Source organism: Sinocyclocheilus rhinocerous, unplaced genomic scaffold, assembly GCF_001515625.1.
Source record: "Sinocyclocheilus rhinocerous isolate Xijiao unplaced genomic scaffold, SAMN03320098_v1.1 scaffold200, whole genome shotgun sequence".
Lineage (NCBI taxonomy): Eukaryota > Metazoa > Chordata > Actinopteri > Cypriniformes > Cyprinidae > Sinocyclocheilus > Sinocyclocheilus rhinocerous.
Window position 1 is genome coordinate 1,368,853 of NW_015641014.1, and position 14,108 is coordinate 1,382,960.

At 36.0% G+C, this 14,108-nt stretch overlaps 2 protein-coding genes across 3 annotated transcripts in view; both read right to left on the bottom strand.

Annotated features, from left to right (window-relative positions):
* Positions 1–10,489: 10,489 nt before the first annotated feature.
* The window catches only part of mapda (N6-Methyl-AMP deaminase), a 7,894-nt gene continuing 4,275 nt past the window's right edge, over positions 10,490–14,108 (bottom strand). The window contains exons 9-10 of one of the 2 annotated variants that reach the window (XM_016569752.1): positions 11,247–11,347; positions 10,490–10,885 (exon numbers count right to left, since the gene is read on the bottom strand). In XM_016569752.1, the coding sequence (XP_016425238.1) occupies positions 10,694–10,885; positions 11,247–11,347 (293 nt within the window). In that variant the 3' untranslated portion in view covers positions 10,490–10,693. The remainder of the gene's footprint in view (positions 10,886–11,246; positions 11,348–14,108) is intronic. The other variant, XM_016569753.1, reaches the window with a different exon arrangement.
* Positions 12,135–13,312, bottom strand: LOC107753576 (adenosine deaminase-like protein). Its single transcript, XM_016569754.1, has 6 exons — positions 13,125–13,312; positions 12,961–13,048; positions 12,797–12,878; positions 12,593–12,719; positions 12,389–12,512; positions 12,135–12,195 (listed from the first exon to the last, which is right to left on the bottom strand). The coding sequence occupies exons 1-5, from the start codon at positions 13,125–13,127 to the stop codon at positions 12,396–12,398; spliced, it is 417 nt and encodes a 138-aa protein (XP_016425240.1). The 5' UTR covers positions 13,128–13,312; the 3' UTR covers positions 12,135–12,195; positions 12,389–12,395.

A 14,108-nucleotide genomic window follows, 5' to 3' on the forward strand; every position in this document is an offset into this window, starting at 1 on the left:
AACCTCAAGCCTGAAATGCAGTGCACAAACAAATAATAAAGTAGCTGATGCTGTTCAAGTGTGTAAAAAACATGTTTTGAAGACCATCATGCACATACCTTTCAATTGGGTAGTTAATAACTGCATCAGATGAACAAAAACTAATAAAACTCAGGCGAGTCCGGCTATTTATGGAGATCACACTTTGTTATTGCATGTGACCTGCTTATCTCAGAGGGCGAGACACGAATCCGACCCTCACAGGAGACGTGTCAGAAAACGAAACTTCTAAAACAAGATAAAACTTCCACCAGGTGCTTCAGACAGACTTATTTATAACACAAAAGCCAAAATGAATAGTTCTTTCTCAAAGGATGGCATTTTCTGTCCTCTAACTGGATTTAGATGGCTGCCTCTGTCTTCTAAATTTAGATGAAGAAAGTGAGTCAGCCCACAGAAAGTCAATATTAATGGTGATTTATTGGAGAGTGAAAAAGAAAGGATTTTAGTCAGTGTGAGAGCACCTGGCCCACAGGCTCGGAGGTAGCAGCTCTCTTGAGGCACACTGGGGTGGAGGCAGTACAGTCAGCCCTGCCTCAGCTCACACGACTGCCCTCTGCTGGCTCAATGAACCACCGCACAACACTGACACAGTGCATCCATCCAGTGCATGTCATTTCACTAAAGGCTGGAATACACTACAACTTCTGAACAGATTGTAAAAACACTAGGTGTCATAGTCATACACTTGTCGACTTTGTAAATAGTTACAGAGGAAAAACTGGCTAAATAGCTTTGGATCACACACACTACCAGACTTTGAAGTTGTTCCAAACGCAACAAACTCACGTAGAAACACGGGACTTGTTGCTAGGAGATACATGACAAATTAAAAGATTTGTCTTCTAAAAAAGGCTCAAAATATCAAACATGTCTGAAATCCTACTGGAATCATAGTCTGAAGTTAAAAAACCGGAGTCTGTGACCAGCACTATGTGATTTTCTATGTAGGCTAATCTGTCAACTAAGATCTGCAGACTGGCTCTGACTGTCGGCAGCTAGCATCGACTAGTTCAGATTGTAAATTGGGGCAAAATCTGGACAAAAGTTGTGTAGCATATTCTAGCCTTAGGTAGGAACATCTGAAGGGGATGTGGACTTTGAACATGCTCAGGACATTATTGAGCTGTTGGATCATGAGAACTCAAGTCCCACTATTCTTCCCCACCTATTGGCCTATAAACATAAAGGCAAAAAGCCAAAAAAATAAAAAACACTAATAAATGACATCAACCCCTGCAAGGACTTCAGATGACACCAACTCTGAATTCAAAATGAAACAAACTCTGAACACAAAACTGTCAAATTTAACTTATATTGTAATCATTATGATCACAATATATAATCATTGCTTTGATGTGTTCATTGTTTCTGCTTAAATAAATTGGCCTACATGATGTTAACTATTTGCGTGATTTGTATCATCTTAGAACTGTACATTTCTGCCATATGGACATTACTTTGACACAGTCACCACTGATAACACTTAATTGTAATGTAGAAATATGCATCTGTAAAGCTTTGAAATGATATGTACTTTTCCTGAACTGCACTGACCAAAATCTGGTGTAGAAGCAGTTTTCACTCAGAAATTGCTAGTAAATTTCACAAACATTTACATGGAAATAGCAAGTAACACGCTGAATTAAATTAGAAGTTTTATAGAAAAACTAAAATCTCGTAAAATGTACTCCAATGATCTTTATTTACTACTTCGAAATCTATTTTTTTACAGTGTAATAGACTTTTGTCAGGTCAGTGCGATATTTAATTTCTGGCAAGAATGAAAATGATGCTGTGAGGGATAGAAGTATGGTGTGTTTAACTGTACTATTGTTTAACAACATACTGATTGTGAATTAAGCTGCAAATTCATGTGATTCAGAAACTGAGCTGATGATGATGATATCACAACTGAGCATGTAAATATATGACTGCCCATGCTATACACAAAAAAAAATGAGTGTAGAACCAATTTTCACTCAGAAATAGCTAGAAATTTTAAATTAATTATAAAGAAAGAGCAAGTAACACATTGAATCAAACATGAAATTTTAAAGTAGACAGACTGAAATAGTTTTATCTTGTAAAACATACTCCAATAATCTTACACAAAAGTTAACATATTAGCAAATGTCATTGTTTTGCTTAAAATGATAGTTCACCCAAAGATGAATATCCCAAAAAGTATTCTCGTAACTTCATAAAATTAAGGTTGAACCACTGATGTCACATGGACTATTTTAATGATGTCCTTACTACCTTTCTGGGTATTGAACGTATCACTTGTGTTGCTGTCTATGCAGTGTCAGAAAGCTCTCGGATTTCATCAAAAATATCTTCATTTGGGGTTCCGAAAATGAAGGAAGGTCTTACAGGTTTGGAAACACATGAGGGTGAGTAATTAATGATAGAATTTTCATTTTTGGTTGAACTATCTCTTTAATGAGGTTTTAAAAGTACATTATCAAATGCAGTCTGTTTGAAGGTTTAGAGGGTAAAAAATTCATGTGAAACAAAACTACAATGTTTTTTGTTGCAATAAACCTTAAAGCACACCACAGAGAGCAATAAAATGTGCTAAAACATTCACTGAATCAATACAAAAAGTGTTGGGGCTGTCTGACCTGACGACACTGTCCAGAGAATCACTCAGTTTGTTTGTTGCAGGTGCTGCTGTTACATTCCTGCACCTCTAGTGTGCGCTCTGACTCTCAGCCCTCTAAAGACAAAGTCCTCATTGGGTTCCCACACCAGAGCAACAGTCATCAGAACACTACAGACATGGGGAAAGAACATTATCAGCAGTGCATTTGGCAATTACCCTGAAATGTATTTCTTGGGGCTACCGAGTCCCTCGCCACATTAGTGACTCAAGGTTTGTGTGTGTGCTTGCAATTTTTTTCAATACCTTACTGCGATGTCCTTACTACCTTTCTGGGTATTGAACGTATCACTTGTGTTGCTGTCTATGCAGTGTCAGAAAGCTCTCGGATTTCATCAAAAATATCTTAATTTGGGGTTCCGAAAATGAAGGAAGGTCTTACAGGTTTTGGAAACACATGAGGGTGAGTAATTAATGATAGAATTTTCATTTTTGGTTGAACTATCTCTTTAATGAGGTTTTAAAAGTACATTATCAAATGCAGTCTGTTTGAAGGTTTAGAGGGTAAAAAATTCATGTGAAACAAAACTACAATGTTTTTTGTTGCAATAAACCTTAAAGCACACCACAGAGAGCAATAAAATGTGCTAAAACATTCACTGAATCAATACAAAAAGTGTTGGGGCTGTCTGACCTGACGACACTGTCCAGAGAATCACTCAGTTTGTTTGTTGCAGGTGCTGCTGTTACATTCCTGCACCTCTAGTGTGCGCTCTGACTCTCAGCCCTCTAAAGACAAAGTCCTCATTGGGTTCCCACACCAGAGCAACAGTCATCAGAACACTACAGACATGGGGAAAGAACATTATCAGCAGTGCATTTGGCAATTACCCTGAAATGTATTTCTTGGGGCTACCGAGTCCCTCGCCACATTAGTGACTCAAGGTTTGTGTGTGTGCTTGCAATTTTTTTCAATACCTTACTGCTCCATTCAGTTAAAAACTGGGCCCATATCAGTTTTCCACATCACTGGGCCACTCATACTGCATTCCTCATCAGGCAATATTTCACCTGTATTACTCACATGAACAACCTCCTGTGAACTTTGACCTGTCCCACACGGAGCTGAGCACTGAGGGAATAGAAGCAAAAGCATTACTCTGATGTGCTGATACAACATATTTATATTTAACAATATTTTCTAGCCTACACATTGGCCCTGATGGCTGTATTCTAGATCAAGGTCATAAATGTTTTGGCCCTTATGGCAGTAATGAATTTATTAGAGACTGAATAGGGTGCAAAGGTCAATCACAGCACAATCTGCAGACCTCATCATGTTTGTATTGTGTGGCATGAAACCATGTGGCCATTTGGTGGATTTAACAAATTAAACTGAGCATGAAACATTGAGTACAGATTGGAAAGTATATTTTGCTACCGGCTGAAACAAACCCTACCTTCTGTAAAATAGAAATGGCACTAAGAACAGGAATAAAGAATCCACTGTCACCACATTAAGTCTATGTCTGTAAACAGGTCCATGGTAAATCCTGTGAAATTGACAGATGTCACCTGCTTGTGTCCAGTCGGTGGGAATCTGCCACTCTCTTCATATCTTTAGCTGACAGGTGGCAGGAGTTTCAGGGACAGAAAGACGTCAGCAGAACTTTGGTGACACTGTCATTGTTTCGGCTGGCATTTGCTTGCTTGCAGAGCAGTGAGCCGAGACCACAAGTCTTACTACTTTCAGACAGCTCATTAATGGCCCCCTTCAAAAACACATACATCTTAATGATAGAAAGATAGAATAGACAGAACAATACACTGATAGATCAACAGAACGATATATAGAACGATAGAATGATAGAACGACAGAACAATAGATAGAACGATAGAACGATAGAACGATAGATACAGTGCCACAACTTCGTAAATTTATTAAAAATAAAAAAAACTTAAATAAGTACATTGTATAAGTATTCATAACTAAATATTTCGCTGAAGCACCTTTACAGTCTCAAGTCTTTTTTTGTTTGATGCGACAAGCTTTGATCATCATCATTTGGCAATTATCTGCCATTCTTCTCCTCACCTCTTCACCTCTCAAGCTCTGTCAGGTTGGATGGGAGAAAATGCACATTTTCAAGTTTCTCCAGAAATATTTGATTGGGTTCAAGCTCATGCTCTGGCTGGGCCACTCAAGGACATTCACAGAGTTGTCTATAAGCCACTCTTGCTGTGTGCTTAGGTTCATTGTCCTGTTGGAAGGTGAACCTTCTGCCCAGTCTGAGGTTCTGAATGCTCTGGACTGGGTTTTCATTAAGGCTAACTCAATATTTTGGTGCATTGAGCTTATCTTCAACTCTGATAAGTCCCTCGGTCCCTGCCACTGAAAAACAGACCCACAGCATGAGGCTGCTACCAGCACACTTTACTTTTGGGATGGTACTCTTCAGGTGATGAGCAGTGCCTGGTTTCCTTCAAACATGATGCTTGGAATTGAGGTTCATCAGACCAAAGACTCTTGTTTCTCAGAGTCTGAGAGTCCTTTAGGTGTTTTTATGCAAAATCCAAGTGTGTTTTCATGTGTCTTCACTGAAGAGAGAATTGAGTCTTGCCACACCGCCATAAAGCCATTTTTACAGTCTTTTACCGTTAAATTCACGGTCATTTTTTACAGTGTAGAACAACGGAATAGTAGAACAACAGAATGATAGAATGATAGACAGACAGACAGACGGACAGACAGATAGATAGACAGATAGATAGATAGATAGATAGAAAGAACGATAGGTAGATAGATCTGTCCATTGTCATTCTCTTTTTTTAAATCAAGGTCGTGAGTAACAATTGCTCTCACAAAAGTGTAGCTTTCAGCTACAGAGTCTATCAGAGAAAGCAAACAGCTCTGACTCTGTAAATATGACACAGACGGCTCCTTTCAGGCTCACCTCCAGGTCTGCTGTAATGAGGATGCCGTGGGCTGCACACTTTTCTACAGAGAGAATGAATTCCTAGTACACTCCAGGGTTTTGCTGCTGGAAGATCAGCTATTTTGGGCAACAGAAAGGATTGTTTCCGCTTTAATATATTCAAATATATTATATCCTGGAAGAAACGTAAATAACTGGGATCTAAAAACATTTTCGAAGGAACTCTGAAAAAAGTGCATTTAAGTAATATTATTTAATAATTTCAGTAGTGATAGTTCACAATAAAGTTCTATACATCCTATACGTTAACATAGATAATGCATTAGATATAATATATTTAATAAAAATGTTTATTATTTAATTTAGAATTTATTTATACTATTGTTCATTGTGCAATCATAATGCATTATGTAATGTGTAAAATTAGTATATGTAGAAATTGGCATTAACCAATCACCCAATTTGCGAATAAATCTGACGTGGAGACCAAACGCTGTACTGAAAAGAAAAATCCATTCAATAATTCAACTCGCTGACTCAGTGATCTGGTTACAGTGAATCTTGAATTCTGGGAGGATTTTCAGTGAATAATGATTTAAATTTTAGCCTTTTCCTCACACAAATCTAGTGTCTGGACTTCAAGCACATGCACATCTCTTTAAATTGTCCATCTCACTCTTGAACTGCTCTCTTAAAGGGGTCATATGATGCGATTTCAATTTTTCCTTTCTCTTTGGAGTGTTACAAGCTCTTGGTGCATAAAGAAGATCTGTAAAGTTGCGAAGACTAAAGTCTCAAATCCAAAGATAGTCTGATGCTTGTGTAAAATACAAAAACTATGTGTTTTAATGTAAACTACAAGAGATATGACTTGACATGTACACTATAATCACAGTATATCATTGCAGCAATCAATACGTCATTCACCCTGCTCACATGGATTCATACAGCTTCAGATCAAATCTGAAATTTCACACTCTGACAAGCTTACATAGATTATTTGGTACCTTTAAATTGAAACGCTACTCATCCAGATGAGCCAATCAGATCATTACAGCCTAAAGAGAAGTATGGAATACTGCAAACTAAATTTGGCCATGCATACTCAAAACTCACTATATGTGAATTTAAGTATTTTCCGCATGTTCATTCCACTGGGTCAATTTCCAGGGTGAAAACCAGATTGTTATTGAAAACAAAATTGCTCAGCCTTTATTAAGAAGCATCTATTACTGCTGAAAACCCAGTTTGCAGTTTGCACCAATACATTCTACCATACAATTCTCTTTCGCTGGCACTCAATTACATGCACAATTACATGCTACAGTGACTTTAAAGACCCTGCAAGGGCAGCCAAGGCGTTCTCAAGACACCTCTGCTTGGTGCTCATTTTGCAAGGTTGTTTCAAAACAAATCATCACCCTGGGCAACTCTGAAGTGAAGGAACAGCGTGGGTGCAGTTGCAACATGTAATTTTTCAATAATAATCTTCCAATCCAGCAGGAAAACAACACATTGAATGCAGTTTATGTGATTTATGATTACGCAGATGGTATGTTGCGCTAATTAGATGAATAATATGCTGTCCAATCAAACCACCTTTCATTTTGTGCAGCAGTTTCTTTAACACCACATTGTAAAATGAAGACATTACTAGTGGGATGTTGTGTAACATCTAACCCATGGGAAATAGAGAAGGGTAATGGATTTTGGAAACCTGTTACGCTACCTTGTTGGATTTGGTGACCCTGCTGTATAACTCCAACTGTTTACATCAGATCAAAATGCTTTCTAGAGTATGAAGGAAGCGATATTAGACATCACCAGTATAAATTTGGGTTACATTATAGCCATTCTTTATGAAATAGAGGGGAGTAACAGATTTTGGCAACCTGTTACACTGCCTTGTTGGATTTGGTGACCCTACTGTATATCTGCAAATGTTTGCATCAAATCAAAATGCTTTCTAGAGTATGAAACAAAGGATATTAGCTATCATTAGTATGATAATGTGTAACATTTAACCCATTCTGAGTGAATTAGAGGGAAGTAACGGATTTCAATAAACCGTTACAACATCTTGTCGGATTTGGTGACCCTTCTGTATACCTGCAATTGTTCACATCAGATCAAAATGCTTTCTAGTGTATGAAACAAATGAGATTAGACATCACTAAAGAGAATTTGTGTAACATTACAGTCATTCGGTGGGAAATAGAGGGGAGAAACTAATTTCAGGAATGTGTTATGCTGCCTTGTCAGATTTGGTGATCCTGTTGTATATCTGCAACTGTTCACATCAGACTACAATCAACATAATCAACAATTTAAACTCTATAGCATCTGGATGTCAGGATTATTTTATTTATGCATTAGATGCATAAATAAAAAAAATTAAAACATCATAGAGCAAGCTCTCGGAGAGCTCTGTGCACAAGCACATTCTCACAGTTTCATGTCTTCCTGAAATCAGAAAAACTTGAGCACTCTGCTGCTTTCAAACAATAAAAAAAAACTCTTTGCTTTTGCAGACAGAGCCAAAGCTCTTGCTAACACAGCAAATGCATCTGGGCATTGTTGAGGTGACATCAGCAAGACAAGCTTTGTAGTTTGTATGTGTCTGGCATCATTACCAGCTTGTCAAATATGCTTTACAAACAGAAGCAGCATAACAGAGGCCTTGTGAAGAAGATATGCCTCTGTGGAATATCTCACTGGACAGCTGCCAGCGTCATGTGACTGTTTTAGCCAAGAAAGGAAATTATATCACGTCCAACAATGTGATACCACACCTCTCAGAGGTTTTGGAAAGAATTCAAAGCTATTGCGATTATTATAAAAAGAATAAACCAATAAAATACAGTCAAACTCCACTACAAACAACAAAAATGGGCAACTCAGCGAACTACTATTGACCATTAGGTCATTAACAATGTCATCTGTGTTATTGTTATATGCAATAACATATTGCATTAATCAGAAGCTACTAAATAAGCATGTTGCCTCGAGCTGTTCAGGCTGATTTGAGGAGATTAAAACCTAATAAACGTTTTTCCACACAGACGAATGTGCTGAACAACACAAATCTAATATGTGGCCTCATTTGTGCAGGTGTCATGTTCAAAGATGACAATATGAGTTGTGTTGTGTATCGACTGAATGAGTTGACCTCTGCTCTTTACATCCGCTGGGCAGAGAGGCCCAAAGCTACAAGTGAATAAATGAGAAACGTGACATGTTAAAAGGTACAATAGGAGGTCCTCTCTTTAAACAGATACAATTGCAAAAACAGCACAAAAGTAGTTGCAGACTAGCTGTGGGCAATAACAGTGAAAATGTTCAATAGTCTTTGAGGGACAAAAGCTTGGGGTATGGGTTTTTTTACAAATGTTTTTAAAAAGAAGTCTTTTATGCTCACCAAGACTGCATTTATTTGATCAAAAATACTTGTGCTTAATATTTTCGTGGAAACTGTGCTTAACTATTTTCAGTGAATGGAATGAAAGTTCAAATGAACAGCATATTTGTAACATTATAAATGTTTTACTGTCACTTTTTATCAATTTAATGCATCTTTATTGGATAAAAGTATTAATTAGAAAAAAAATTACTTACTGAGCCAAAACTTTTCAGCAGTTGATGACAAAGGTAAAAGGTGTGACGACTAGCCCCGGTCTCTCCTGTAATGAATGTAACACCAGCTAGAGAAAGACCTGAAAACGCATTTTGACATTGATTTTACCCTGTATCAAACACACACACACACACACAAAGATACTATTACAGATGTAGGACCCCTATAGAAAACCTCAGGAGAAATCAACTGAGGTGTTACATCTGAGGTGCCCAACCGGGCGCAATGGGGTCCTTTCTTTCCTCATCCCTATAGATTCCCCTCAAAAGCCTAATATAAAAGCAAAGACTAAACCACAGTGTGTTGGAGAACAGGGTTAGAGGATTCATGGCTCTGTTTCATTTGTCTTCTCAGAGCGAGTACTGTAGTCTTGCGAGGTTAACTTCATGCTAAGCTCTAACAGACACTTTCAGCTCTGGCACCAGAGTGAACAGGAGATCTTTGAGGCTATAGGCTATAAAGACAGATATATAGTTTGACAACAAAAGCCATTACAGATCTAATCAAGCATTCAACACGACAGAGATCTCAGCTGTGTACCGTTATCCAGGAGAGAAATGTCATGTAAGCCTTTCTTGCTTTGCAGTTAAAAAAAATGAACTGCTGCCCTCTAGTGGTAAAACCTTTCGGTTGGTTTAAGTACAAGACCGCTTTTTTTTTTTTTTTTTTTACCAAGTATGAATTATTTACTAATGAGCAAGGATGGTTTAAAAGCACACAAATTAAATTTTTACACAAACTGAATATTAAATAGATCACTGGCTATGAAATTAATAAACTTATATGTAATATAATTGTATCAAATAACCAATATTAATATTCAAGGACCTTCAATAACAGTTTATATACTAGTTCAGACATGAATTCAGTGCTTTGAAATAGAGGAAACTTACATAATTAGCTGGAACAATGTGCCTTTTATGCAGTAAACTTTCACTTTTTGTATTCCGTCAGGGTTTGACGGAAAATTTCCAATTTCAAACAGTGGTGGAAAACACGATAACTGGAGCGAAAATAACATGTTAAAAACAGAATCCAGAAAACCGATCGCTTGCTGCGTTCGTCAAAAAAAAAATTTGACACCGTAAAATACGAAAATAATAATGTTAGGAACTTTTTTTTTTTGCCAAATATTGAGTATTTCTTAATGAGTACAACTGTTTATGCTGAAAATGTCAAATTAAATAAATCACTTTCACACTATTTGTGTAATTAATAAACTTATATTTAATACTGTTGTATTAATAAACAATATTAATATTCAAGAAATCCTCAATAATCTATTATAAATATTAAAATCAATGTAATTTAAACAGTCCAAGGTGTTTCACACAACGCATGTATGTATTAGTTCAGATATTAATGAAGTGCTTTGAAATGGAGGAAACCGATATAATTAGCTGCAACAATGTGCTTTTGTGTTTGACAAACCACAACTCTGAGGTAGGACTGTTGGTGAAATTTTACAGCTGTCATTCCTCACTGGAGGATCTGCTGTTTGAGCTCCGCCCACTTTTTCTCCAGCCTCTGTTTGATTGGCTCGGGGGCAAAGGTGTATCCAATGGCCTGCTGGGAGAGTATCCACAGGGCCTCCTGGGTCAAACCAAAGGTGGAGGCCGCCAGCTGGTACTCCTGAGAGAGATCCGTGCAGAACACACCCTTATCATCCGTCTGATGGAACAGGAGGAACAGGCATCTTGTTATTTTCTAACTCAACACATTTAAAAAAAAGTTTACATTAAACCAACAATGCCTAAATTTCTAAGGCCTTTAAATTACTAGCACGATCAAAAACTTACTAAGACATGTTATTGGGAGATATGGAGTGACTGGTTTTTATATGCATGTTATACTGTTTTAAAGATATTACTGATTTTCATTACAAAGTATCAGACTTTCACTTTTTGGCCATTGCAAATCAAATAGCATATTTCTTCCATTTCAAAAAAATTTTCAGACTATTGTTTCATATGTCAGGCTTTACAGGGATAAAGTGTCTGAACTGCAAAAAAGAGTGGGAAAAAGAACTCACGCAGAGAACACACGGATGTCCTCTCTTATACCAGTACTGGAAGTGATGCTTGTCATATGAAGGCACCGTTTGACCTTTGACATTAGAGGTCAGACACATCTCTGCAATTCAAAATGGTTACATTTAAATAAAAATAGTTTAAAAAAATTATTATTTCAAGTTTTAGTATGTAATTTTGGAATTATGACAGGACAGTTAATAAAATAAAATAGTTAATTAGTTAATAAAATAAATATAAAATTAAATAATAAAATAGTTTATATATAAATATTAAATTTTTTAAAAGTTCAAGTATGTAATTTTGGAATTACGATGAAAAACTAGAAGAAAAAAAAAAAAATAATAATAAAATAATAAATAATAAAATAAAAAAAGAAAGAAAGAAAGAAAGAAAAGGTAAAAAACAAACAAACAAACAAAAAAAACAATTCTTTAAAGTTCAGCTATGTAACTAAATGGAACTGGAAACAACTGTATATAATGAAAAGCTAAAAAAAATAAAATAATAAATAAAATAAAATAGTAAAATATTTTAAAAAATAATAATTATTTAAAGTTCAAGTATGTAATTTTGGAATTATGACAGAACACTAATTAAAAACAAAATAGTTAATAAAATGTAAAAAAAAATATTTAAGTGTTTAAAAAAATACTTCAAGTATGTAATTTTGGAATTTGGTGGATGACTAGTTAAAAACATAAATTAGTTAAACTAAAAATGAAATAGTAAAATTGTTAATAAAATAAAAATAAAATAGTAAAAAAAATATTAAAGTATGTAATTTTGGAAGTACAATGGAAAACTCTTACCGATAGGAATATTTTGTTTGCAGACTTTATCCACAAGACTGTCAGACCCGCCGACCTCAGGATGTAGGAAGGTTCCGTGGCCGATTCTATCAGGAGGCAAGTTCAACAGCAGCTCAGACTCATCTCTCCGAGAAGGAACCTGAAATACACATGAACTCTTGCGTAAACCATGTAAAATGATGCTGTCAACTCGATTAATCACGATTAATCACATCCAAAATAAAAGTTTGTGTTTACATAATATATGTGTGTACTGTGTATATTATATGTATATATAACAAATACACATACAGACGTATATATTTTATTTTGGATGTAATTATGTAATTTACCAAAACATCATTCCAATATAAAGAAGTTTCCATGTGCTCCGACCTCTGAGAGGTGTAGCGCCAGCTTCAGACCACAGTTCTTGGATTTTTCAAGTGCAGAGAGCAAATCTTTTCCATGACCCACCTGTAAGATCAAAGATACGGAGAGTGCAGATAGAAGCAACAAGTCGAGTATCAAGTTAATTGCATTTAATCTGAACTCACTGTTGGGTCTCCACTGAGGTCAAGTCCAACTACTACTCCATCACTGGAAAGCAGGAAGTCCTCTGCCAGCTTCACAGTCTCCATGGCAACCACAGGCCCGTGTCTGCGGTCCACGGCTACGAGAAACCTGTTCAAACATTCAAAAATACAGCAGGTGACCATAAAAAAGCAGGTTGTTACCTAAAATAAATACCTTAATATTACCTGACATCAATGTCAACTTCCTCTTGTTTACACTGCCGGATGGCTTCGAGCACAGTTTCAATGTATCTTTGTTTCGTGAGACCTTTTTGTGACAAAAATAAATGTCAACAAAAAGCAGAAATGAGCTGCTAATAAATGTTTGACATATAAAATGCTTCTAGTACCTGTTTCAGTCACTTCCCGTGGCGTGCTACGCAACTCCAAGTATTTTACACCATCTGCCGCAAACTCTTGAATGACTGCTTTGGCAACCTGTTTGATAATCATAATTCTGTTTTTAATTTATTCTTAAAGGTGCAAGAGAATAAAACACGGAGTAAACCATTACCATTAGTATGTCCTCTTCTGAATCAACCAGCTGATGTATCACTTTAAACACTTGAAAACACCTGTTGGAGAAATACACTGACCTAAGAAATAGTTCATTTGTATTGTTATTTCATTGTCCGAAATAACATCAGGACTAGGTGTAGTACACTATTATTAGTATACTTAGTGTGCACTACAAATTTAGTACATTTGTATTTGTATTATTATATTATTTCCAAATATGTGTACTTCTGTAGTATATAGTGGGCAAAAAAAGTATGTGAGATTAGTAGTATGTCCGAATTCATAGTATTCATAAAATAGTACCCGGATGACTTACTACTTCTGGCGAGATTCTGAACAACACAGCACAACAAACTTAGCACAACACAATGGAAACAAGTTGCAACATATCGAAATTAGCACAACTCAACGAAATTAGTCCTATGCGTTGTGTTGTGGCAATTTCGTTGAGTTGTGGAGATTTTGTTGTGTTGTGCACTACTGGGCAACCATACAAACATGAGGCCAAGGGGGAGCATTTGTGAATAGTAGTGAAGTGACGCAACTGACGCTAGAAGTTCACAAATCCCCACTTTTTAGTAAATGGTCTTTTTAGTAAATTTAGTAAATTTTTATAATAATTTTATAAGGAATTCTTTTAATGTTGGATCCAATCCTCCATGTAAATAATAAAAAGGCTTAAACCTCACCATATAGGCTACCATGGCCCATCATCTGGACATTACTTTAAATATGTTATTTCTAAAAACAAAGGAAATAACATACACAATTATTCATGAATATATCCATTTATAATGAATGTACTTTCTGCAACACATTAGTTGAAGATAGTTAACATTTAATCTTTATTGCCCTTTCTTGGATTTTATTTATAATTGGACATGACAGGGAAAAAACTTTACATTTAGATTAGAAACATATTTTACAGAAAAAAAACTAAATTACATAAATATAATCTGTAATTATTTTAATAAAATTT

Excerpts from the sequence above, each read along its gene's own strand:
- LOC107753576 (XM_016569754.1), bottom strand. Across the intron at positions 12,879-12,960 it reads ACGGGAAGTGACTGAAACAG|GTCTCACGAAACAAAGATAC; the intron begins GTACTAGAAGCA and ends TGTCACAAAAAG. Across the intron at positions 12,513-12,592 it reads ACCTCAGTGGAGACCCAACA|GTGGGTCATGGAAAAGATTT; the intron begins GTGAGTTCAGAT and ends TTGATCTTACAG.